General features: G+C 40.6%; 1 protein-coding gene across 6 annotated transcripts in view; it reads right to left on the reverse strand.

Annotated features, from left to right (window-relative positions):
- Window positions 1-25,878, reverse strand: part of LOC134354854 (FYN-binding protein 2) — a 90,772-nt gene that overhangs the window by 42,490 nt on the left and 22,404 nt on the right. For all 6 annotated transcript variants that reach the window (XR_010019903.1, XM_063064247.1, XM_063064245.1 and 3 more), the window contains exons 2-6: window positions 12,267-13,311; window positions 6,935-7,007; window positions 4,657-4,810; window positions 3,022-3,181; window positions 1,659-1,782 (exon numbers count right to left, since the gene is read on the reverse strand). Coding sequence is in view for 5 of the 6 variants with exons in the window: in XM_063064247.1 (XP_062920317.1) it covers window positions 1,659-1,782; window positions 3,022-3,181; window positions 4,657-4,810; window positions 6,935-7,007; window positions 12,267-13,311 (1,556 nt within the window). In the remaining variant the exon portion in view is untranslated. The remainder of the gene's footprint in view (window positions 1-1,658; window positions 1,783-3,021; window positions 3,182-4,656; window positions 4,811-6,934; window positions 7,008-12,266; window positions 13,312-25,878) is intronic.

A 25,878-nucleotide genomic window follows, 5' to 3' on the forward strand; every position in this document is an offset into this window, starting at 1 on the left:
AATTACTGTATCATATATTCAGAAATTAATGTTTTCGCCTTAGCACAAAGTCAATGGCTTTTTCAGGTTACATACATGGAATTCAGAAGAGGTGTGAGAGGGAAATTGGTGAGGGTAGTGATTAGAAACATAGAAAACCTACAGTACAATACAGGCCCTTCGGCCCACAGAGTTGTACTGAACATGCCCCTACCTTAGAAATTACTAGGCTTACCTATAGCCCTCTATTTTACTAAGCTCCATGTACCTATCTAAAAGTCTCTTAAAAGACCCTATCGTATCCGCCTCCACCACTGTTGCCGGTAGCCCATTCCACGCACTCACCACTCTCTGAGTAAAAGACTTACCCCTGACATCTCCTCTATTCCTACTTCCCAGCACCTTAAACCTGTGTCCTCTTGTGGCAGCCATTTCAGCCCTGGGAAAAAGCCTCTGACTATCCACACAATCAATGCCTCTCATCATCTTATACACCTCTATCAGGTCACCCCTCATCCTCCATCGCTCCAAGGAGAAAAGGCTGAGTTCACTCAACCTATTCTCATAAGGCATGCTCCCCAATCCAGGCAACATCCTCGTAAATCTTGTAAATCTGGTTTTCCTTGGATTGAAAACCAGAGTCTTAGTATTTATCTGCATGTTGTGGTGTTTTGACTCCATTGCATAAAAATCCCTTCAATATGTTCTTTGCCTCAAAGTCTTTGTGACAGACAAGGTTATCTACAAGTGAAGAGGGGCAAACATTACTGCAGACTTTATGATCAGCTTGGGATCCTGCAGCTGTTACTCTAACAAAATTCTCTGGCTTATTTTTGACTGGATCGGATGCACAATTATTGAAGCAACAGGAGCAGCTCAGACACTGGATATCCTATAATTAAGGATTCACCTCCCAAATTCCCACAGCCTTTCCACAATTTACAAGACTCAAGTTAGGAGTGTGATAAGTCAGGGTTCTAAACTTATATTGATCTTTTTGAATCTGGACATTGCTGTCAATGGTATTATTTCTTGACTATCCCTAATTATCCTTGAACTGCTAGAGTAGCTTCATCATAAGTTCTCCCACAATGTTGATGGGGAGGATGCTCCAGGATTGGGAGATTGGGAGCTAGTGTGATACATTTCTAAGCCATAATGGTATGCAACTTGGGAAACAGCCAGGCAAAGATATTCCCTAGCATCTGCTGCCTTTGTCCTTCTTGGCAGTCAAGTTCACAAGTTTAGTAGGTGCCATCTATGTAGCCTGGGTAAGTAACTGCAGTCCATTTCATAGGTTGTACAGCCTGCAGCCGCTGTGCAAAGTGACTGCAATACCAGTCAAGAAGGCTGCTTTGTCATGATGCTATAGACCTTGTTGAATGTTGCTGCTGTTGAATTCATTTACACCAGGGCAAAGCAGTAAAGCAGGGCAGTTCACAGCTATATGGGGTGAGCAACAGATCTTTCTTATTCTTTTTTCTCATGGAGTGTAAAAATACATCAGACTCCTTCTGGGAACTATTCTCCTCCCACAGCTTTTTAACTTGCTACTGAAACGTCAGATCAAAAAGCTTATTATGTGGTATTGCCATTCTAGTAAAGCAGCTCATGGCAACTAATGTTATTTACTGATTAACTGTCTAAACAAATACTTAGCTGAAAAAAGTTATACTTGCATATCAGGCAGGTCTACATCATCGTATATCTCCTCAACCATCTGTAGAGATTTTGACATTCTATTACTAATTTCTTTCATTTCAGCATTATTCATTTTTACAGCACCAATCTGGATATAGCCATCTGGAAAAGAAAATACATTTTGAGTGGAAACCTCAAAGAGGTAGAATTTTTAAATAAAACGCATACCAGATGAAACAGCTTTGAGAAAACGTTGATAAAGTGTTAATGCTACTTTAGAATTTAATCAAAACTCATTTAAGTTCATAAAAAAGTTTAAAGTATATTTACTGTAAAAATAGAGAGAGTATAGAACACATTTTCCAACGGATTGTTGGGCTTGGGTTTCTACGTTCAATAGGGTAATATGAAAATGCTTACAACCAATGCAAAGAACTAAAGAACCTGAAACAGCAACCAATCATTGAGGCCACAAATCAAAGAGAACAAAAACATTGCAGCTCAGTAAGGAATGGTATACATTTGTTCTTCCTCAGAAACATTTCCCTCTGATCCACTTTGTACTTTATCCAATTATTTTCCTTCTTGAGCGCTGAATTTTCCTGGAGAACAATTCTGATACAAACTTTCCTGTGAATACTACTCCATTCTCACTGACAATGTCCTCTGACACATTATGTTTTTGTGTCTATCCTGTCATGCAGATTAATTCTAGCCATCTCCAGGTGGCAATTCTTCATGCAAGACTGAAAAACACTTGTGAAACAACTAAGCCACTGAAAAATTAAAGTTAACCTTCTTTCTCCCCAGTACTGTTGAAGCGTCACAGACTAGAAAAGTACCTGTTCCTTCTTCCACAGATGCTGCCTGACCTGCTGTTCATCCAGGATAATCTGTCTTTATTTCATATTTTCAGCATGTGATTTTTTTTGTTTGTTTTCATAAGTATGCCTCTTGCCTGACAATTACACATCTGCACTTTCCGATTATTGTCCAGGCTGGAAACCCTGGTTAATACCCTCCTTCCTCAAAGCAGCTGTGCAGAGGCTAACTGTGGTATTCTCCAAGGTGAGCTAAATCAGCAAAGATCCTTTCTTCTTGCTTACTTGTTTGGCTTGGTTTGAAAGCATAAGAGCTAAGTTAGAGCTAAGTCAAACATCAATGATCTGAATTTACAGGGACTGGATTAACTGTTGGCATGCCCAATGGTCATGTGATTTAATGTATTTGACTAGGACTGTAATGAGTTTACAATCTTGTATTACTCCACAACCAATGTACTTTAAAAGTGACATCTGTTATGATCTAGAAATACTCTAGTCTGCAAATCCACAGAAAATGGAAAAGAAAGAATTGGTAAACAAAAGTTAGTATTTTTTAAAGAATGAGTGATTCACATACAATTCCCATCCTGGGTTTTAGCCAACCACTTCCCAGCAGGACAGTCAATCATCCGTATAATTTCCACCACTTCACCGGGTTTCACTTTGAGATTCAATTTCCCTCCTTTTAAATACTCTTGTATTTGGACTTTATACATTGGAACCTCTGAACCTGTAAGCTAAACACAAGTAATATAACAAAATACAAAAATGACATAATGATAACAGTTGAAGCAAAAGAAGAATTCGTTATCTGTTTTGAAGCATTTCAGAGCAATGCAATGTTGACTAAGCTTTATACTGGTATTCGGTGATTTCCTGGCACATACTGTATATTCTAATCGAATTAACAAGATCTACTCTGCACTTTTGAATGTAATAAGTTTTGGATTCACTGAACCACAAATTTCAGGCCAAAATGTACACACGCTTAAATACCAGAGTTACAAAAATAAAACCATCAGAAGCAAACAATTGTAAGTGCATAGATATATGGAACAAAGGCAAACCAATGCAAGTTTAGAGCTAAGAAGGCAATTAATTCCATGGTTTCATTTATCTAGTTCAATCCATAACTAATCCTACCATCTTGTATTACTTTCATGCACATGCATCACAATCTTTGAAACTTACATCCAATCCTCATAGGAACACTAATATTTCAGATAAGCTTCACTAATTGTCAAGAATACTCCCTACATTTTTGACTGAAATCAGAATCCAAAGACAGAGAGAAAAAAAATCAGAAATTGAAAAGGAACTAAGAGATCTTAACAGATAAGCTTTTCTATTGTCTAGAGCACTAAACATTGTTACTTAGGGGTTGAGGAAGAGGAGAAATGTCAAGTGGGAATATAAAAAGCCAAAGCATGGACAGAGTGGATGTGGCAAAGTTGTTTCCCATGATGGGGGAGTCTAGTACAAGAGGGCATGACTTAAGGATTGAAGGGTGCCCATTCAGAACACAGATGCGAAGAAATTTCTTCTCAGCCAGAGGGTGGTGAATCTGTGGAATTTGTTGCCACGGGCGGCAGTGGAGGCCAAGTCATTTGGGTGTATTTAAGGCAGAGATTGATAGGTATCTGAGTGGCTAGGGCATCAAAGGTTATGGTGAGAAGGCGGGGGAGTGGGACTAAATGGGAGAATGGATCAGCTCATGATAAAATGGCGGAGCAGACTCGATGGGCCGAATGGCCGACTTCTGCTCCTTTGTCTTATGGTCTAAAACAAAATGTGGAGACGTTCATACACAAACAGGAGGGAAAGGGAATCAGTTTATGCAGGCTCAGAGGGCTTGCCTGCCCTACTCTGTTCCTTTTTTTGAAGTTTTATTTGAACCCACAGTCTCTAGGACAGAAACCAATATCCACCAAGGAAACATTTATAAGCAGAAGGTAAGTATTCACAATTAAACATCTGAAAAGTTATGCTCTTATTTATAGATCTGACTATTTTTCATTTACCAATATACTTGTGTTGAATAATGAGATACAATATGGTGAGTAGAAGGATTAAGTTCATAGAATTAAATACTGTTCCTGCAACATTAAATCATTTAAAAGTGAAAGCAAGACAATGATCATGTCTGCTTACATCCAAACTACAATAAACTGTTCAGCACCAACATGTATTTTATTAAGCCGCACATACATACATTGAATTTTTTCTGTAATTCTCTCAAATTTTTATTTTCATATCCCTTAACTTGGTTTAATTCTTTGTCTTTGGTTGCTTGGTTTTCCAATTTCTTTTCCAGCTCTATTTCTTGGTGATGTCGCATCTTCTCATTATCTCCTTCTTGCACATTGCTTCCAAAAATAAAATCCAACAGTTAATTCTAAAGTATATTTTCTTTATTAAGGATGAACTTGTTAACACATTCTTGGTAGGAAAATCTATACATTTCGGTGATAGTACTACATTTTGTGGCTACTTTATAAGGTACACCTACCCGTTAATGGAAATATCTAATCAACCAATCATGCGGCGGCAACTCAATGCATAAAAGTACGCAGACATGGTTAAGAGGTTCAGTTGCTTTGTCTTTGCAACAGAATTATTAGCAATTCTCTGGGCCTTATGGTGGATAGAAGACTCTCGACCACGTAGGTTTATCATCTGTTTGGATTCTGCTGCTGTCTTAGAGTCTATAAAAGGGAGTAAATCAAAAGCTCGTCCTGACATAGATATTGAGATTCTCTTAGTGTTCTCTTAGAGTAGGGAAGATGGGTTGTGCAGTTAGGTTTTCATGGATACCTGGGCATGCTGGGGTGGAGGGAAATGAAATTGTGGATGGCATTGCAAAGTCTTCCTTACAGAGCAGGCAAGTAGAAATTAGAGTTCCCCTAGGCAGAGCAGAACTGAGAAGTAGGATTAAAAAAGGTATAGCGAAGAAGTGGCAGGAGGATTGGAAAAATGAATTAAGGGGCAGGCATTATTTTTCTAGTCACCCACTAGTTAAAAAGGTCTCAGACTGTTACTTTTTAAGTTGCAGAGATATGGTGAAATTTACAAGACTTAGGTTGGGGCATTGTGAGCTAAACTATTATTTAAAGATAATAGGAAAACATCCTACTGGATTATGTGACTGTGGTAGTCCAGAGACAGTCCAGCATGTTTTGCTGAGATGTAATTGATACAAAATTGAAAGAAGCATGCTGTTCAAGAGGCTATTTGGCTTAAATTTATTTTGGTTTTCCATTCAATCGTGTTTGGCCATCAAGAGAATCAACATCTGATTGAAGAGTCTATCATTCAGTTTATACGTGAGACTAGGTTGTATTTGAGAATTTGAGTTCCTTGAAGTTCTATAATTAATTATACATCCTGTGGAGGGAGAAGGAGGAGGGGGGAGGGGGAAAGGAGAGGGAGGGGGAGGGAGGAGGGAGGAGGACAACTAGTAGTAGTAGTAGTAGTAGTAGTAGTAGAAGAAGAAGAAGAAGAAGAGTTGCTGTCCAGACCAAACATCAGAATGGGGAAGAAATGTGATCTACTTGACTTTAACCATGGAATGAACGTTGGTGCCAGATGGGGTGGTTTGAGTATCTCACAAACTGCTTATCTCCTGGGATTATTATGCACAGCAGTTTCTAGAGTTTACATAGAATGGTGTGAAAAACAAAAAAAAAGACATCCAATAAGTAGCAGTGCTGTGGGCAAAAGCACCTTGTTAATGAGAGCAGTCAGAAGAGAACGACCAGACTGATTCAAGCTGATAGGAAGGCAACAACAACTCAATAACCACATGTTACAAGAGTGGTGTGCAGAAGAGCATCTCTGAATGCACAATGTGTTGAATTGTGAAGTAGATGGTCTACAGTAGTAAAAGACAACACTGGGTTCAACTCCTGTCCTAATAGACACTGAATGTAAATTCACTGAGTAACTGTATTGAGTGGCACAGAACATAGAGTGCTACGAGTAACAAAATGAGAAGTATCTGGAGAAGGACAATGGAATAATCCATCGAATTAGACCATCTTCACCGATGTATCGAAGATAAATCTCTTTTACTGATTTATCACATGAAATTCTTCAAAGATATGGGAAGGTATTCCAGCCACTAACATTTTTTTCTCTTCTCCCAGCCAATTATTCCTCAGAGTAAAAATTAAAGATCACTATCCTGGTAAATTGAAATGCATCATTTTACAGTTCCTGATTAAGACCTTTTCAGGCATTAATTGTGCACATCACTAGAAGTAAATAATTTTTAAATGTCATTTTATCCATCTTAGTGGCTAATTTGTTGACAAATCTAGTATGAAGATCTTTTCAATGCTTAAAGGTTAGAGCAGCAGGATCATTTTGCTTTTTACTGGAATACTTTATAGTTTATACTGCAAGACTACTTTTAAAATACAAGATATACAAAAAGACAATTTGGCATTCTTTGTTTTAATTGTTTAAACCATAAAAAATACCTGTTTTACCTTTCAGTGCTTAGTCTGTCTTCTTTTCCTGGTTGTGTTTTGGGTGATGCAGATATGTCATTATTCCTAGAGGCTGTCAAAGAAATACAACGTGAGTTTTCCAGCCAAATTGTTGCAACGGTCAACAGCCAACATAACAGAAAAATGTTGATATATTGATCATTAGTTTCTGAAACATAGTGAAGAATAACTAAATGAAGTAAGTACTATTTGTAACACAGAATTCCAAGCCCAAGTAGATCCCAAGGCCATTGGAACTGCTAAGATACCTGAAAGCATTGGATGGAATAGCCTGGGGACAGCCGTCTCTTCCCTAGTCAAACTAAACTTGAGCATTCTCAGGTACTCTTCCTGCTCAAATACTAACCAGGTTCATGCCTGCTTAGTGCCCAAGATCATGCAGGATGAAGTGTTTTCATTAAAGTAACAACAGGATCCATAAAACTGCCTGATGTATTTTTTTCTGTAAATCCACTAAGTTTGATAAGTTTCATGTAATGTGATAATTATGTGTCATCATCATTTTAAATTCTGCAGTCTGTGAAATGAACTGTAAGAATAATAATGAAAGCATATCTGAAAAAGAATAAATCTGTACTGGCATGTGTGGGTGTGATTAAGTAGGAACCTTGAATCAGCCCCAATCAATTCCCATTGCACTGTCTAAACACACTCTTCCCTTTGTATAAAACCCTTCTATTCCTCAGCCCCATCGTTTTTTTACCTGTTCCCTCCTATTACTCCCCTACAATCAACTCCCAACTTCCCAGCATTGTCTTAAACGGATCTTTCTTTGTCCTCAGAATTTAAAAACAACATTTTAAGAACAAGTTTAAAATGAGAAAAGGCAGCCTTCCATTTCACAACAAAAAAAAATCGAATTTAGAATACAGAATACCTACAGCACAATACAGGCCCTTCGGCCCACAACACTGTGCTGAACATGTCCTTTCCTGAGAAATTACCTAGGGTTACCCATATACCTTTCTGAGCTAGATATACCTGTCCAGGAGTCTCTTAAAAGACCCTATTGTGTCCACCTCCACAATCGTCACTGGCAGCTCATTCCACACAGTCACCACTCTCTGCATAAAAAACTTACCCCTGACATCTCCTCTGTACCTACTTCCAAGCACCTTAAAACTGTGCCCTCTCGTGCTAGCCATTTCAGCCCAGGAAAAAAGCCTCTGACTATCCACACGATCAATGCCTCTCATCATCTTATACACCTCTATCAGGTCACCTCTCATCCTTCAATGCTCCAAGGAAAAAAGGCTGAGTTCACTCAACCTATTCTCATAAGGCATGCTCCCCAATCCAGGCAACATCCTTGTAAATCTCCTCTGCACCCTTTCTATGGTTTCCACATCCTTCCTATAGTGAGGCAAACAGAACTGAGCACAGTACTCCAAGTAGGGTCTGACCAGTGTCCTATATAGCTGCAACATTACCACTCGGCTCTTGAACTCAATCCCATGGTTGATGAAGGCCAATACACAGTATGCCTTCTTAACCACAGAGTCAACCTGCACAGAAGCTTTGAGTGTCCTATGAACTCAGTCCCCAAGATCCCTCTGATCCTCCACACAGCCAAGAGTCTTAGCATTAATACCATATTCTGCCATCATATTTGACCGACTAAAATGAACCACCTCACATTTATCTGGGTTGAACTCCATCTGCTACTTCTCAGCCCAGTTTTGCATCCTATAGATGTCTCATTGTAACCTCTGACAGCCCTCCACACTATCCACAACACCTCAACCTTTGTGTCATCAGCAAATTTACTAAACCATCCTCCTCTTCCTAATCCAGGTCATTTATAAAAATCATGAAGGGAAGGGGGTCCCAGAACAGATCCCTGAGGCACACCACTGGTCACCGACCTCCATACAGAATATAACCCATCTACAACCACTCTTTCCCTTCTGTGGGTAAGCCAGTTCTGGTTCCACAAAGCAATGTCCCCCTGGATCGCATGCCTCCTTACCTTTTCAATAAGCCTTGCATGGGGTACCTTGTCAAATGCCTTGCTGAAATCCATATACACTACATCTACTGCTCTACCTTCATCAATATGTTTAGTCACATCCTCAAAAAATTCAATCAGGTTTGTAAGGCACAACCTGCCTTTGACAAAGTCACGCTAACTATTCCTAATCATATTATGCCTCTCGAAATGTTCATAAATCCTGCTTCTCAGGATCTTCTTCATCAACTTACCATCACTGAAGTAAGACTCACTGGTCTATAATTTCCTGGGCTATCTCTACACCCTTTTTTCGAATAATGGAAGAATATCCGCAACCCTCCAATCCTCCAGAACCTCTCCCGTCCCCATTGATGATGCAAAGATCATCACCAGAGGCTCAGCAATTTTCTCCCTCGACTCCCACAGTAGTCTACGGTACATCTCGTCCAGTCCCGGTGACATCCAACTTGATGCTTTCCAAAAGCTCCTGCACATCCTCTTTCTTGATATCTACATGCTCAAGCTTTTCAGTCTGCTGCAAGTCATCCCTACAATCGCCAAGATCCTTTTCCGTAGTGAATACCGAAGCAAAGTACCTCTGCTATCTCCTCCGGTTCCAAACATACTTTTCCACTGAAACACTTGATTGGTCCTATTCTCTCACAGCTTATCCTCTTGGTCTTCACATACTTGTAGAATGCCTTGAGGTTTTCCTTAATCCTGTCAGCCAAGGCCTTCTCTTGGCTCCTTCAGGCTCTCCTAATTTCTTTCTTAAGCTCCTTCCTGCTAGCCTTATAATCTTCTAGATCTCTATCAATACCTAGCTTTTTGAATCTTTCATAAGCTCTTCTTTTCTTCTTGACTAGATGTACAACAGCCTTTGTACAACACGGTTCCTGTACCCTACCATAACTTCCCTGTCTCATTGGAACGTACCTATGCAGAATTCCACGCAAATATCCCTGAACATTTGCCACATTTCTTCCATACATTTCCCTGAGAACATCTGTACCCAATTTATGCTTCCAAGCTCCTGCCTGATAGCCTCATATTTCCCCTTACTCCAGTTAAACGCATTCTTTACTTGTCTGTTCCTATCCCTCTCCTCTCCAATGCTATGGTAAAGGTGATAGAATTGTGATCACTATCTCCAAAATGCTCTCCTACTGAGAGATCTGATACCTGACCAGGTTCATTTCCCAATACCAGATCAAGTACAGCCTCTCCTCTTGTAGGCTTATCTACATATTGTGTCAAGAAACCTTCCTGAACTCACCCAACAAACTCCACCCCATCTAAACCCCTTGCTCTAGGGACATGCCAATTGATATTTGGAAAATTAAAATCTCCCACCACAACAACCCTGTTATTATTACACTTTCCAGAATCTGTCTCCGTATCTGCTCCTCGATGTCCCTGTTACTATATAAAAACACCCAATAGAGTTATTGACCCTTTCCATTTCCTAACTTCCACCCACAGAAACTCCGTAGACAATCCCTCCATGTCTTCCTTCTTTTCTGTAGCCATGACACTATATCTGAATAACAGTGCCACACCCCCACTTCTTTTGCCTCCCTCCCTGTCCTTTCTGAAACATCTAAAGCCTGGCACACAAATTTAAGTTGTGTATTCAGCTTACAATTTGAAATAAATAGAACCTGGGCTCAGTTCTTTCCTTGCTTTCTGAATCTTACAGATAAATATATGGAAACCAGAAAATAATACATTTCTCAGCTTCTGACTCACAAGTAAAGTTTACTTTTGAATCAGGTTATAAATTTTTATTCAAAAAAGTTTTTGAACATTTACAGCCAATTGAAGAAGTGTTAATTGCAAAAAGAAACACTAAGACAATCTATAGTTGACTGGATATTATAAGCATGTAGAATGCAAAGCCTCAACCTGTAATTTTAATGAGCTGATACCTCTGAGCAAAATTATGGCCTATAACTCTGGTTTTCAAGAGCAGTTAATGAAAAGGCTATACATAGTGAACACCTGCTATCAAAACAGGAAATGCTGGGGACACCCAGTCTGTCAGGGAGCATTTTCAGTAAGAGAACCAGTTGCTTCAGGTTGAAGACGCTACACCTACTGCCCAAAATGTTACCTGCTTCAAAAGTTGTCTGTTTCAGTTTAGAAGAATTTTCTTTAAAAAGAAAAATAAAAGACATAACAAAGTAGTTATGCAATTTTAATGCTTCATTTTTAAATTGCTATCTACAATAGCCAAAAATGCTTTTCAAAATACAGACATCCCACCTCTCCCGGAAGTTCAGGGAGTCTCCCGCATATTAATAGTGGCTCCCTGATGCCCGCAAATTATATACAATATCATGGAAATCATTTTTTTTTCAGAGCGAGAGAGCACGAGAGTGAGAGCGCGAGAGAGAGAGAGAGAGAGAGAGAGAGAGAGAGAGAGAGAGAGAAAACGAGCAAGAGAGCACACGAGTGCCATGGTAGAGTGTTCCAAAAAAAAGAAAATATAAAAAGTATGTCACCCCAGACTACCCTAAAGTGTACCCCTGCCTAATAGGGGTCAAAAATAATGACAGTGTTGCTCGCTGCGCTGTTTGCAACAGTGACTTTTCTATTGCCCATGGTGGGTTAAGACTGTAAAAGACGTGTTGAGGTGAGTTTAACAGGTGTCATTCATTCATTAGCATAGCTAACGTTATTTAAACTAGCTGGCTAGCTGCTAAGGAGCTACTCTATTGCAGACATCCCACCTCCCCCGGAAGTTCCGGAAGTCTCCCGCAAATTGATGGTGCTACCTCCCTGAAATGAGTTTTTGCAGGGTGGGATGTCTGAAAATATTTCTATAAAATAACTTTAGTGAATTGGCAGAATCCAATGTCCAGAATAGATTTGCCCTGTTAACATGATGAACTGAATACCGAGGCTTTGGGCGTACTCCGGGCATTTGGATCCAAGGACTCAATTTGGTTTAGAATGCTGTTCCTTGCTTCTATTCTTTGCGTGATTTGTGTTTTTTTTTTCTCTTTCTCTGCACATTGGGAGATGTCTTTATTTTTTTTAAATTGGGTTCTTTCGGGTTTCTTGCTTTGCAGCTGTCTGTCAGCAAACAAATCTCAAGTTTGGATAACTTATACATTCTTTGATAATAAAAGTACTTAGAATTTCTGAAATGACAACTGAGGGGGTCACTTAGGACATACTCAACATTTAAGAGTAATCAAGTACTCTCCAGTAGGCCATACTCGGTAGTCTCGTAACAATGCATCAAAGAAAATTAACTGAACATGGAGACTTGTTTGAGGAGATTCAACATTTAGTAATCACGGCACAAGAAAAATTTGAATGTTATTAATTGTGGAAAAGAAAAGCGGAACTTACATTCCCATGAACAACAACTGTCCATTTTTATATTCTCTAATATACTGAGATCCATTGTGAATGGTCTGGGTGGTTTCCCAGGAGGAGGTCCCAATACTTCAAGGGATGGAAGTTCCCGGATCTGTATGGACTTATGCAGATGCTCGCTCCCCATGACATTTTGTCCCCTTTTATCATCAATGAGTTTTGATCTCCCACAGTTATCCAATCTCAACAGGTCCCAAGACCCTGATTTGAGAACATTATCTTGTTTGAGTCCTCTTTGTTCATTTCGAGGAGTAGAAAGATCAACTTCTAGTTCATAAAATGGGACAGTTAGTTTAGAATTAGTAGCTACTTGAGAATCTTCACAGCTATGGATAACCGAAGCTGGCTCCTCAATCTGGAGTGCCTTCCCATTCCTGACACCAGATATCTGCTCCCCTGGACCCATTATTCGATTGCCTCTTGAAAGGTAAGTGACCTTGTAAGGAGTTTCAGGCAAAGCTTTTGATCTCAAGTTTACTAATGAAGGAGGGAGTGCACTGCATTTTAATTTTTGACTCGGTGTGTCAGCTTCTATACCAGAACATGAAGAATTCTCCCAAATACTTATTCTTTCCTTAAATGCGAGTTTGCTGTCTCGGTTAGTTCCTTGATTATCTTCAAACGTTTTGAATCCTGATGCTTGAATATCCCCTGATGCCCGATTGGAGTTGGTAAGATCTTCAGGTCTTCCTCTACTATCCATTGCAACGTTGGGTTCCATCCATTCAAACAGATTCAAGTGGACAGGCTTTGAGACAACTCTTGGCTTTGCAAGAGGAAGAGAAGAAGCAGGAGGTTTTGCACTGGACTGTTGAATGGCAGCATTGTGAGGACTAACTGTTTCAATATTGTCACTCTTGGTTATGTTTAGTTCTGTTTGAGAATCATAAAGTGCTGTTGCTTCGGGTGCCCATGAACCCTCAGACTCTGCTACTTTTAAGTTACCATTGGGTTTGTTCTTTCTTACATCATGCTCCTGAAATTTGGCTTGAAGAGCTTGAAAATCAGTTCTATTTTTCTGGAAAAAGGAAAGACAATGGTTACCTTTCTTTTAGAGGAAACAAAAGGGTCTCAAACAGAAAATAACTTTTAAAAAAGAACCTAGTGCTTTCCCGGCGTTAACTCTTCTCAGGCTTCCTGCTGGGTTTAGGTATCGATTACAACCACAGTTTCGATGACAAATTCAGCCACCTTCATTCCTGACGAAAACGGCAGAGTTTGTCATTGAAACATCAGTTATTATCGATACCTGTAGCCAGCCCGAAGCCTGAGACGAGTCTATTCATAGAAAATCATTTATTTTAAACAAGTAATTTCAGTAAAATTAGAAATGAACACTAATTAGAATGCTTCCTCTACTATATGACTGGTTGTAGCTGACAGGGAAACTCGCATAATTTTATCAGGTACCCTCTTGATTTGTATAATCATAAATCATGCAGCAATTGGAGTGTTTCAATTGGCTTCCACAACTCTAGGCTGCAGAAAAAGAAGGCCTATGATATCGTTGTTTTACTATCAGATTATTTCGCACGTTTAAAATCTTTTACAAAGTGAAATTGAAGGCAGGTCATTTCAAAAACAAATATCATGGCAGAGTCAACATGCTGGAACTTCATTCTCGTCAGCAACAAAAAAAAACTTCAGAGCACAAAACCATTTTGGTGAATGGCACAACTCACTTCCACCTTTACAAGGGTAAATTAAGATCACAATAAACACTGGCCTTGCCAGCAGCCACGCGTTCCATGAAGAATAAATAGACTCACTGCCAAGGCTGATGAAATAAAGATTGGTTACTTAATTAATGATCTAAACAATAGTTAATTATTTCTACAAAGAACTAAATATTAACCAATGTTTGATTTACAGCAAGGAAAACTGATCTCTGCAGGGCTTAGTGTCAATAGATAAGAGAGAAGGAAGTGGGGAATGACGAGAAAGGTAAAACAAAAGGGGAAAAGAACATTAACATGTTTTATGGAAAGGAGAAATAACTGAGGAAGGTGATAAGCTGCACTGCATCTGTTGGAGAGTTTATGAAAAGAACTAACAAATAACATCTCAATGGATAATTTCAAGAGGTATTAAGTGAAAGCCTCCAATGTTCTGAATTTTAATTAAACAATTTGAAAATCCATTGGTCAAAGTTGATCTCAATCTACAGTTGAACGAGTTTTGAATAAAGTAAGTACCAAAGGTCCAAATAAAATTTTTGGTGAACAGTCTATTATTATAAGCATTGTACTAGATTTATAGTGCTTTTTCACATCACTGATTTGTCAAATATACTGAGAATGCCAAATCAGACAAAAAAAAGTAACTATTATTGCCAATAGTTTAAAAAACTCAAACTACAAAAATTTTGAAAATAAGGACAAAAAAAAATATTATGTTACCTCAATCTCTTAAATTTACTTCTATATAAACCATTACAACATAACATTGCTTGAAAATATAAACCTTCTTTTGGTGAGGCAGTTAGATTTTAAGATACATTTGACTAGATTTTACCTGCACATATATGAAAGTTACAAAATAGTTAACAACAATCTATCAGTGATTCAAATCTAAGCTCCACAACTGGATTCAATAAAATAAGCTATTAGAGTTCATACCACTGGGAGCTGGCTTACAGAAAATTTTGATTTATTGAAATAGAATGTGCAATAGGCCCTTCCATCCATGCTACCCAATTCCCCCCAATTTAACCCTAGCCAAATCATGGGACAACTTACAATGACCAATTAACCTACCAACCAGTACGTCTTTGGACTGTGGGAGGAAAGCAGAGCACTCCAAGGAAACACATGCAGTCACAGGGAGAACATACAAACTCTTCACAGACTGCGGCGGGAATAGAATGGGGCTTGCTGGTACTGTAAAGTGTTGTACCAACCACTATGCTTAACCTGTATCAGATTAGACCTGGACAAAGGTATCTCTGTTGACAGAAATTACGCTGCTTGATGGAAAAGGGGTTGAGTACCAATAAGTTTTTCACGAGGCTTCGCTTTCCTCGAAGCTGGGGAGGCTGATGTCCATGAAGGAGCTGGCTGAGTTTATAACCCTCTGCAGCTTTTTCCAGTCCTCTGTAATGAGGCAACCAATCTGTAGAAACTTGCTAGTGTTTGGTGGCATACCAAATCTCCTTACTCTCCTAATAAAATATAGCCACTGTCGTGCCTTCGTAATTTCATCAACATGTTGGGCCCAGGATTGATCTTCAGAGACACTGTCCCCCTTCAGTTAGATTAGCAGGATTCTTGCTAAAAACACGATGGCACCAACCTTCTTAATTCTAAGTTCTCATTTCTGAACATCTTTTATATTGTATCTAGACTGCCATTGTACTATCCCAATATCTGGATCAGCATTACTGGAAGTGGGGGGGGGTGGAGTTCTAAATAGATCAAGGGGAAGATAAACTGAAGTTAGACTGAATGGTCTGCCTTAAGCCTTGTTGGTCTGCATTAGTGTAAATACACCACTCAAACTTCTTCCTAACTCTCTGCATCTAACACAACCAGTATTCTCTCCTTTTTGCACATTTAGCTTTCCCTTAAAAAGCAGCTGTACTCTCATGAGGAAATGAAATTTTCTAGTTTAAACTAAAAACAGCCTGAAAGATCAATTTGGAAAAATCGCTTCCTCTGTTTTCAACGACATAACTCTATTCCAACTAGTGATGTCAACGGGCAGAATTTACATTTCTTTATTTATAGCACAAGTGACTTTCAAAAATGGACAATTGGATCTGACTAATCCCATATTTCAATGTGATCTGCTGGCCAATGATGAAATGGAGAATGTGGTTGCCATTGAGAAGAAACCAAACAGTGTTCATTATTACTGTGAGAGGATCCAGGAGTGCCCCTATTAACTGTTTGGAGAGAGACATTTATCATTGATGGTTTGTTTGGAAAGGAAGGAGAGAGGGAGAGAGAGGGAGAGAGAGGGAGAGAGAGGGAGAGAGAGGGAGAGAGAGGGAGAGAGAGGGAGAGAGAGGGAGAGAGAGGGAGAGAGAGGGAGAGAGAGGGAGAGAGAGGGAGAGAGAGGGAGAGAGAGGGAGAGAGAGGGAGAGAGAGGGAGAGAGAGGGAGAGAGAGGGAGAGAGAGACACACACACACAGAGGTATTTACCACTGATACGTTGCTTTTGGAAAAGAGAGAGAGAGAGACGAAGATTGACAGTGGACTGTCACTTTAAGGCATTGGAAGTAACTTTGGATTTTTACTGAGTTTGGAGTTGGAGACAGCACCAAGCAGCTCAAAGGTTGCTATGGTGACCGAAGGCAGTGTTAATTAATGGACACGATGTTATGATTTTCAGCTGGTTATTGATGTTACTTCCAAGGACAGGTTGCCTGCTTGTGCACTCCTTTACAGACAAAGGAAGGAGGGACTCTTTGAATGACAGGTGATGCTCAGCCTGGTGAAATAAATGGGACGTCAGATGATACAGACCTCAGGACACATGATCTGGACACTGAATGAGCATAGTTGTGCCCGCAGAGAAAGTGGGTTTCGGAGGATCAATCAGGCGGATTGATCCAAATTGCTATTCCATCAGTGAAGAAAGGGTTGACTGGTGGGGAGTTGTCTATGTGTCCACCCTCGCCTGGGTGATAGCTCCACCACAGAAGACCGGTCTCCCTGGTTAAAGTCACTGTCGATGACTTGTAAAGGATTTCGGAGGATGACGAGAAGATCAACGGCATCAGCTCACCTGAAGACTCAACTCACTCACTCTCTCTCTCTCTCTCCATCACTACTCAACTAAATACCACAAACTGAACTGAACTTTACTCAACATCGTAAGACTGTATCTTTTTACCCCTAGACTTAAAGAAGCTTGGTTTTTACATACATATATATATTCCACACTTACTTTTATATATAATCATTGCCAACCTGTTTGATCTATGTACATTTATATTACTGTATTGTGTAGTTACTAATAAATATCAGTAGTTTATAGCAATACGAGACTCCAAAGTGTTTTCCATCTCTGCTGGTTTCTTAACCCCCGTCATGGGGTACGTGACAATTACAGTGAAAAAATGGCAAAGAAATAATAAAGAAAATCTTACTTTTTTTTTGAGAATATTACCAGGAAAGTTGATGAAGGCAAGGCAAGAGATGTTGTCTACATGGACTTTAGAAGATATTTGACAAGGTCCCGCATGGAAGGGTGGTCAAAAAGTTTCAGTTACTGGCATTCAAAATGAGGTCGTAAATTGGATAAGACATTGGCTTTGTGGGAGAAGCCAGAGAGCGGTAGTAGATGGCTCCCTCTCCGATTGGAAGCCTGTGAATATTGGTGTGCCGCAGGGATCAGTGCTGGGTCTGTTGTTGTTTGTCATCTATTGCAACAATCTGGATAATAATGTGGTAAACTGGATCAGCGAATCTGTGGATGACACCAAGATTGGAGGTGTAGTGGACAGCTAGGAAGACCATCAAACCTTGCAGCGGGATATGGACAAGTTGGAAAAAAATGGGCTACAAAAATAGCACATGTAATTTAATGCAGACGTGTATGAGCTCATGTACTTTGGGAGGACAAACCAAAATAGGATTTACATGATGAGTGGTAGGGCATTAAGTAGTGTGGTAGAATAGAAGGGTTTGGGAATACAGGTTCACAATTCCTTGAAAGTTGAGTCACAGGTTGATAAGGTCATAAGGTAAGCTTTTGGCAAATTGGCCTTCATAAATCAAAGTATTGAGTATAGGAGTTGTGATATTATGTTGAAGTTTTATAAGATGTTGGTGAGGCCTAATTTGGAGTATCTTGTGCCATTTCAGTAACCTACATACAATCAGATTGAAAGAGTACAGAGAAAATTTACAAGGATGTTGCTGGGATTGGAGGCCCTGAGTTATCGGGAAAGGTTGAATAGGTTAGAACTTTATTCCTTGGAGCGTAGACAATTGAGGAGAGATATGATTTGATAGAGGTATACAAAATTATGAAGGGTATTAATAGTGTAAGTGCAAGCAGGCTTTTTCCACTGAGGCTGGATGAGGCTAGAACTAGAGGTCATGGGTTAAGGGTGAAAGGCAAAATGTTTAAGGGGAACATGAGGAGGGAGTTCTTCACTCAGGGGGTGATGAGAGTATGGAACGAGCTGCCAGTGGAGATGTTGGATGTGGGTTCGATTTCAACAGCTATGAGAAGTTTGGATCGGTACACGGACGGGCATGGAGGGCTCTGGTCGTGTGCAGGTCAATGGAAGTAAGCAGATGAATAATTCAGCGTGGACTAGATGGTTCGAAGGGCCTGTTTTGTGGTGTGGTATTCAATGTCTCTATAGTCCTAAACTAGTCTGTAACTTTTATTGCGAGTGCTTTCAGTTCAGTTGAACTTTGTCAAGAATAAAAGTTGGTGCAAAACAAGAGTTTTTTTAGTTTTAACCAAAAATACCCCATAGTGTCAAACACAAAAACTAGAAAAATAAATACTGAACTGAACAAAAAATAATTGAAAACTGAAAAAAATTAAAAGCGCATTCTTGTTAATTACTCTGTCATTATAGGATTCATATTTTAACTACACTCTGGATAAAACTTCCTGTATTCACCGTATTAATAAGAGTTATTTATAACACTACCAGGCAGGAGCTGGGGAGAATAGATTGGGAGCAACTATATGGGGGTAAATCCACATGTGACATGTCAGACTCCATTAAAGCTGGATTGAGTGCAATGCCAGTATGTTTCTATGAAGTTGAAAGGTAAAGATTAGCAAGGATTGAGAACCTTAGGTGATAATAGACTGTAAACTTGGGCCTTATATATGCTTTATTTTTCTTTTTGATTAAGAAGTTGAATTATTGGAGAAGATTCTTAGGGGCAGGTTTTGGAAAAGCATGGATTTATTAGGGATAAACTGCATAGCTTTGTGCAGAGGAGATCCTGTTTCACAAATTTGGTCGGGATTTTTCAGAAAGTTAAGATCATTGTGTTATTATGTGTGGAATTCCCAGTGGGCATAGTGAGGGCTTCTCCCAAAACCGGAAGCTACGATGGTGATTTGGTTGAGTGCGCACAGGGATTGAGCTGCATTTCAGTAATAAAATGTTCTACTGTAAACCCATGTCAAGTTTGTCTTTATTAAGGACAAACATAACAGTTTGAGCACTGGATCAGCATAAGAGAATCTACAGATGCTGGAAATCTAGAGTAACAATACAGTACAAAATACTGGAGGAATTCAGCAGGTCATCCTGCTTCCCTGGAAAGGAATGCGTTGTTCACATTAGTAGAGCATAACAAAGTTTCTCATGGTAGGCTGATCCAGAAGATCCCGTCATATGGGATAAATGGTGAGGTTAATTCAAAATTGGCTTGGTCTAGAAGACCGAGGGTAGTAGTGGAATAGTGTTTCTCTGATTGCATAACTGTGACCAGTGGTGTTCCACAAGGATCAGTATTTGCTGGGACTAGTATGTGATCTGGATGAAAATGTAGGTGGTTCAATTAGCAAGTCCGCAGACAACATGAAAATTGGAGTTGTGGATAGTAAGAAAAGTTGTCAAAGGGTACAGCAAGATACAGACCAGCTGGAAATCCGGGCAGACAAGTGGAAGATAGAGTTTAATCTGGGCAAATGCAAATGTTACACTTTGGAAGTTTAAATGTGAGAGGAAAATTCACAGAAATTGGCAGGAGCCTGAGGAGCATTGACATACAGAGAGCTGGAGTGAAATCCAAAGCTTCGCTGAAAGTGGCCACACAAGTGGATCAGGTGCTTCAGAAGACGTGTAGCATATTTGCCTTCATTGGTTGCAGCACTGTGTCTCAAAGCTGCGTTGTCATGTTGCACCTGGATAGAAGTTTTGTTAGAGCACACTTGGAGTATAGTACGCAGTTCTGGTCTTGATAGAAAACTGTCTCAGATCCTGTAATCTACCCTTGCAACTGCATTATCTCATGAAGGAACCACATTCAAAAAACTTTTCTGGTCCCATTCAACTGTCCCCATATGCTTCCTAAAATGAGATGACCACAACTGAACACAACAGTTGAGGCTGAACCAATATTTCATAATGGCATAACAAGAGAAAATCTTTTGCCTGCTTTTACACTCTATGCCTCTCCTTGTTAGTTACTTTGTTTTGTTAGTCACTTTCTCAACCTTCCCTGCATCTTTCAATGATTTGTCTCTACACAGACCTGGTGCCATCTGCTTCTCAGAAGTTTTACTCTGTTACATTCTCTCTTCTCATTCTTCTTATTAAATGCATTGTCTCGTATTTTTCCAGATTAATGCTTCCACCATTTGACCAGCAGGCTGATATCGCTCTTTGCCTTGCATTTCACAATACTGTGAAGTTTTAGGTCATTTGCAATTTTACGAATAGTGCCCCCCCCCCCCCCCCCACAGCTGGAACCAAAATTCAAGTTATTAACAAAGAAAAAATGCAGTCTACCAAATACCAGTTGCTGGAGAATAGCACATCATCTTCCTCCAAATCAGGAAAAAACAAAGCATAATTTTTGATCGTCTACTCAAGGTATCAATTTCCCCTTTATGGCATATCTTTCAGCTTTGCTAATAGACCTTTAAGTGCAACATCTTAGTAAAAGCTTTCTGAAAGTTCAACAACTCCATTACCTGCATCAAAACATTGTTACATTAGTTAAACACCATCTACTTTTAACTAACAAAACCCAGTGTTGACTTCCCTTTATTAATACAGTTTCCCCCACAGGACTCTATCCTGTCTAGATCAATATTTCTAAAAGCTTTCTTGCCATATAAGCTGACTGGACTGTAATGGTTGGACATTCTGACTCCTGTTATTGTTTTAGGGAATCACATTTATCACTTTGCAGTCCACTGGAGTCGACCCCACTGCTAAACAGCATCAAACTAATGTGATCAGAACTCCTGCAATTTCTTCCCGTGCTTTCCTTTGGATGATCAGGTACATCCCACCCAGCCGTAGTGACTTGCCCATTTTAAGTTCAGATAACATACTTACTCCAATTTTTAACATTACAGAGTCACAAACATATCCCCTTCACTATTACTGTGGAAGCATGTATTTCCCTGGTGAAGATAGATGCCAAGAACTCGATGTACCTTCACACTGTCCTTGTCCTGTCAGCATCCTTGAAAAATGTCTTAGTGCTTATTAGTCCCCTCTCCTCCATACAGTAACTTTTACTCCTTACACATCTAGAACATCTTACATTTCACTTATATTGGCAGTTAAGCTGTCCTTACCCCATTTATTTTAGCTTTTATTTTCTCTGGGTCTTTGTAATCAGCCTGGTTCTTGTTTCTAATTGCCATCATAAATAAACCCCTTTTTTTGCTTTATCTCCTTTGTTAGCCCTATCATGATCCCAGATTTGTTTGTACATCCTTTGTATCATAGAATATAGAATAGTAAAGCACATTACAGGTCCTTCGGCCCACAATGTTGTGCCGACCCTCAAACCCTGCCTCCTATATAACCCCCACAATAAATTCCTCCATATACTTGTCTAGTAGTCTCTTAAACTTCATGAGTGTATCTGCCTCCACCACTGACTCAGGCAGTGCATTCTACGCACCATCCACTCTCTGAGTAAAAAACCTTCCTCTAATATCCCCCTTGAACTTCCCACCCCTTACCTTAAAGCCATGTCCTCTTGTACTGAGCAGTGGTGCCCTGGGGAAGAGGCGCTGGCTATCCACTCTATCTATTCCTCTTATCTTGTACACCTCTATCATGTCTCCTCTCATCCTCCTTCTCTCCAAAGAGTAAAGCCCTAGCTCCTTTAATCTCTGATCATAATGCGTACTCTCTAAACCAGGCAGCATCCTGGTAACACACATCAAAGTTGCTGGTGAACGCAGCAGGCCAGGCAGCATCTCTAGGAAGAGGTAGAGTCAACGTTTCGGGCCGAGACCCTTCGTCAGGAACTTCAGTTAGTCCTGACGAAGGGTCTTGGCTTGAAACGTCGACTATACCTCTTCCTAGAGATGCTGCCTGGCCTGCTGCGTTCGTCAGTAACTTTGATGTGTGTTGCTTGAATTTCCAGCATCTGCAGAATTCCTCGTGTTTAAGCATCCTGGTAAATCTCCTCTGTACCCTTTCCAATGCTTCCACATCCTTCCTATAGTGAGGCGACCAGAACCGGACACAGTACTCCAAGTGTGGCCTAACCAGAGTTTTATAGAGCTGCATCATTACCTCACGACTCTTAAATTCTAACCCTCAACTTATGAAAGCTAACACCCCATAAGCTTTCTTAACTAGAAACTAGAAACCAGGAGCTTTCTTCTGGGAATGCAGCCAAACTGTATCTGAACAACCCTTTCCTTAGAGGCTGCCTTTTGTTCCAGTAAAATCTTGCCGATTAACCTTTGACTGAAATTTACCTGAGCCAGCTTTGCTGAAACCACATTGAAATCACTATCTTCCGAATATATTTGCACTCTGGACTGCTCTTTTATTTTAAAACAGCTAAGATAAATCTTATCATGTTATAATCATTACATCTTGGACACTCTACTGACTACACCCCAGTTATAAGTTAGATTAAATCTTTGTTTCCTGGAGCGTATGAGAATAAGGGGGAAGATTTGATGATTCTGAGCAGAATAGACAAGGCAAATGCAAGCAGCCTTTTTCCACTGAGCTCGGGTGAGACTAGAACTAGAGGTCATATGTGAAGGGTGAACGGTGAAATATTTAAGGGGAACATGAGGGGGATCTCATTTACTCATACGGTGGTGGATATGTTAAAAACGCTGCCAGTGGAAGTAGTGGATGCATGTTTGTTTTAAAAAAAGGCAGAAAACGAGCATATTTGTGGATTCATAAACAGTGAGTACTGGGTGATAATCATAAATTTAAAAAGAGCAGAAATGGCTATCTACATCAGAAAGATAGACATGTTCAAATGCATAATAGATAACTGGATATGGTATACTGAGTGAATTGAGCAGTATTTTGAAGCAAATAAAATAGCCAATGAAAAGTTTTGCTAAGTGCCCCGGGTCGAAAAGCATACATAGAAACATAGAAGAAACACAGAAAAACTTTAGCACAATACAGACCCTTCAGCCCACAAAGCTGTGCTGAATATGTTTCTTAGAAGTTTAACTGCTCTAATCAAACCAGCAGAAATGAGCTTTGTTGATATAGTGAAAGTACTGTGAAAACACATAGAACTGCAACCATTGTTGATTGCAGAAAGCTTTAGGTTTCATAACAGGAATCAAAAGGAAGGGGAGTGTTACACTCTTCACACACGCACAAACATTGCGCTGAGTGCATGCACTTCATTGTGTTCTCTGGTATATTCTCATAATGGGTCCTAAATGGGGAGAGGGGAGAGAGGGGAGAGAGGGGAGAGAGGGGAGAGAGGGGAGAGAGGAGAGAGAGGGGAGAGAGGGGAGAGAGGGGAGAGAGGGGAGAGAGGGGAGAGAGGGGGGAGAGGGGGGGGGAGAGGGGGGAGAGGGGGAGAGGGGGAGAGGGGGGAGAGGGGGGAGAGGGGGGAGAGGGGGAGAGGGGGAGAGGGGGAGGGGGAGAGGGGGAGAGGGGGGAGAGGGGGGAGAGGGGGAGAGGGGGAGAGGGGGGAGAGGGGAGAGAGGAGAGAGAGGAGAGAGAGGAGAGAGAGGAGAGAGGAGAGAGGGAACTGCCAGGAGTTCACACTGATCAAGAATAGTCCTGACGAAGGGTCTCGGCCTGAAACGTCGACTGCGCCTCTTCCTATAGATGCTGCCTGGCCTGCTGCGTTCACCAGCAACTTTGATGTGTGTTGCAAGAATAATATGGAGCTATTTCTGTGTTTTCTGGAAGATACCATTTTGTAAATATTGGCAGTTTTCTTTTTAGTTTTTTATAAGGTTGATTATTGTTGCACCCTTGCCCTAAAGGACTGCAGCCATTCTTTTGCCTTTGGTCATAACCCACGTATCTCACATACGGGTGATAGCGGTGGGATGGCTAGTCTCAAAGGGATGCTTTCAATTCAGGGAAGATTGGGATTGCCGTCCCAAGTCAGGAATCCCCCCACCTCCTGAAGTTTAAAATGAAACAGATGCCTGGGAAACAGTGGAGGCCTCAGGGGAGGAAAAACTTCAACCCAGGGCAGACTCAAACTCAGGCCAGAAACAAAAGGGCCTTCAAGTGGCACCACTTCCGAATCTTCCCTGGAATATCTATTCAGAGACTTTTTGTCTACCCAGCACAGGGCAGAAGATGCTTTTAAAAAGGAACTCCAAAGCCTGTGGAGGGGTCCCAAGATGCTTATCAACAAGGTGAAAATATTGGGAACTATCTCCTCAGGTTCGAGAGGAAGGCCCAGATATGGCAATGGCCCGAGGGAGGAGTGAGTCTGCTAGCTAGTGCTACTACTGACGGGTAAAGCTTTCAAAGCCTACACCGCAATGGATGAAGGTTCAACAACTATATTGACCTGAAGGAGGCTGCTGACTAAATTTGATATCTTGACAGAAACCTATCATCAACACTTTCCTTCCAGTACACTACCACCCACTGAGATGTTTCATTGCCCGACGGGTCTCTACCACAGATAGATTTGACCACAGCAGATGCCTGAGGAGGAGATTGGGGAGGCCATTGTTCTGGAAGCTGCTGCAGGTTCTTCCTCCAGATGCCAGAACCCAGGTCTGAGAGCACGAGCCAGTGGATGGACATTGGTCCGACTTGCCCTGCAGTACCTGAATGACCACAAGGGGACAGCATCACGACCATCATTCTGAAGCAACAGAGACTCTAACCCTCCATAGGACTCTCAGAGCAACTCTGTGGAACTGGGGAGTGGGAGAATGAGGACAAAGAACCTTTGGTAGTTTTTTCTAAGACTTTTATTTGTTACCATTGTCAGCAGCCAGGTCATAAATCCTCTGTGTGTCCATTCAAGAAGCCCAATTTGTCAGGTATGTGCTATGTACCAAGAAGTGGAGAATGTGATGATGATGATAATGACTGTAATGATGGTGATTATGGTAATGGAAACAAGCAGAATGTGAGGAGAAAGAGTCTTTATTTATTATAGTCAAAGTTAATGGAAAACCCATTAAAGCACCTTTAGATTCTGGTAACTCACTGCCATTCATTAAGAAAAATTATGCTCCTGCCTTTGGTGTTGACTGCAGTTACCAAACACCTATCCAATGTTTCCATGGTGACTGGAAGTCTGAGCCACTGACAGAACTCATTCTTGAGCCAGATGACCACAAGTACTTGTTGACAGTGGGGGTGCTGGAGAAACTATCAGTTGACATGGCTCTGGAGAGGGATTTGCCTGTTTTACATGAATTACTGAGGAAGGGAAATAGCCAATCACGTCCATCTGTTACTTTGAGAGTAGATAGTGCTGTTTCTTATTTTGTCATGACTCGTGTTGAAACCAAAGCAATGGACAGGTTACAAGCTCTGCCTGATTTGGATGCTAGTCTGTGCAAGGGAGGGACCAAAAGGCCTAGAAAGTCACACCAGCAATGGCACCTTGAGAAATACACCAGTATTCCTGCCTCTGTACAATGGTGTACCCATTAAGGACAACTTGGAAGGGGTCGTGGAGGCCTGCAGGGTCCTGGGAACACTGACCTC

The sequence above is a fragment of the Mobula hypostoma genome, chromosome 12, assembly GCF_963921235.1.
Source record: "Mobula hypostoma chromosome 12, sMobHyp1.1, whole genome shotgun sequence".
Taxonomy (NCBI): Eukaryota; Metazoa; Chordata; class Chondrichthyes; order Myliobatiformes; family Myliobatidae; genus Mobula; species Mobula hypostoma.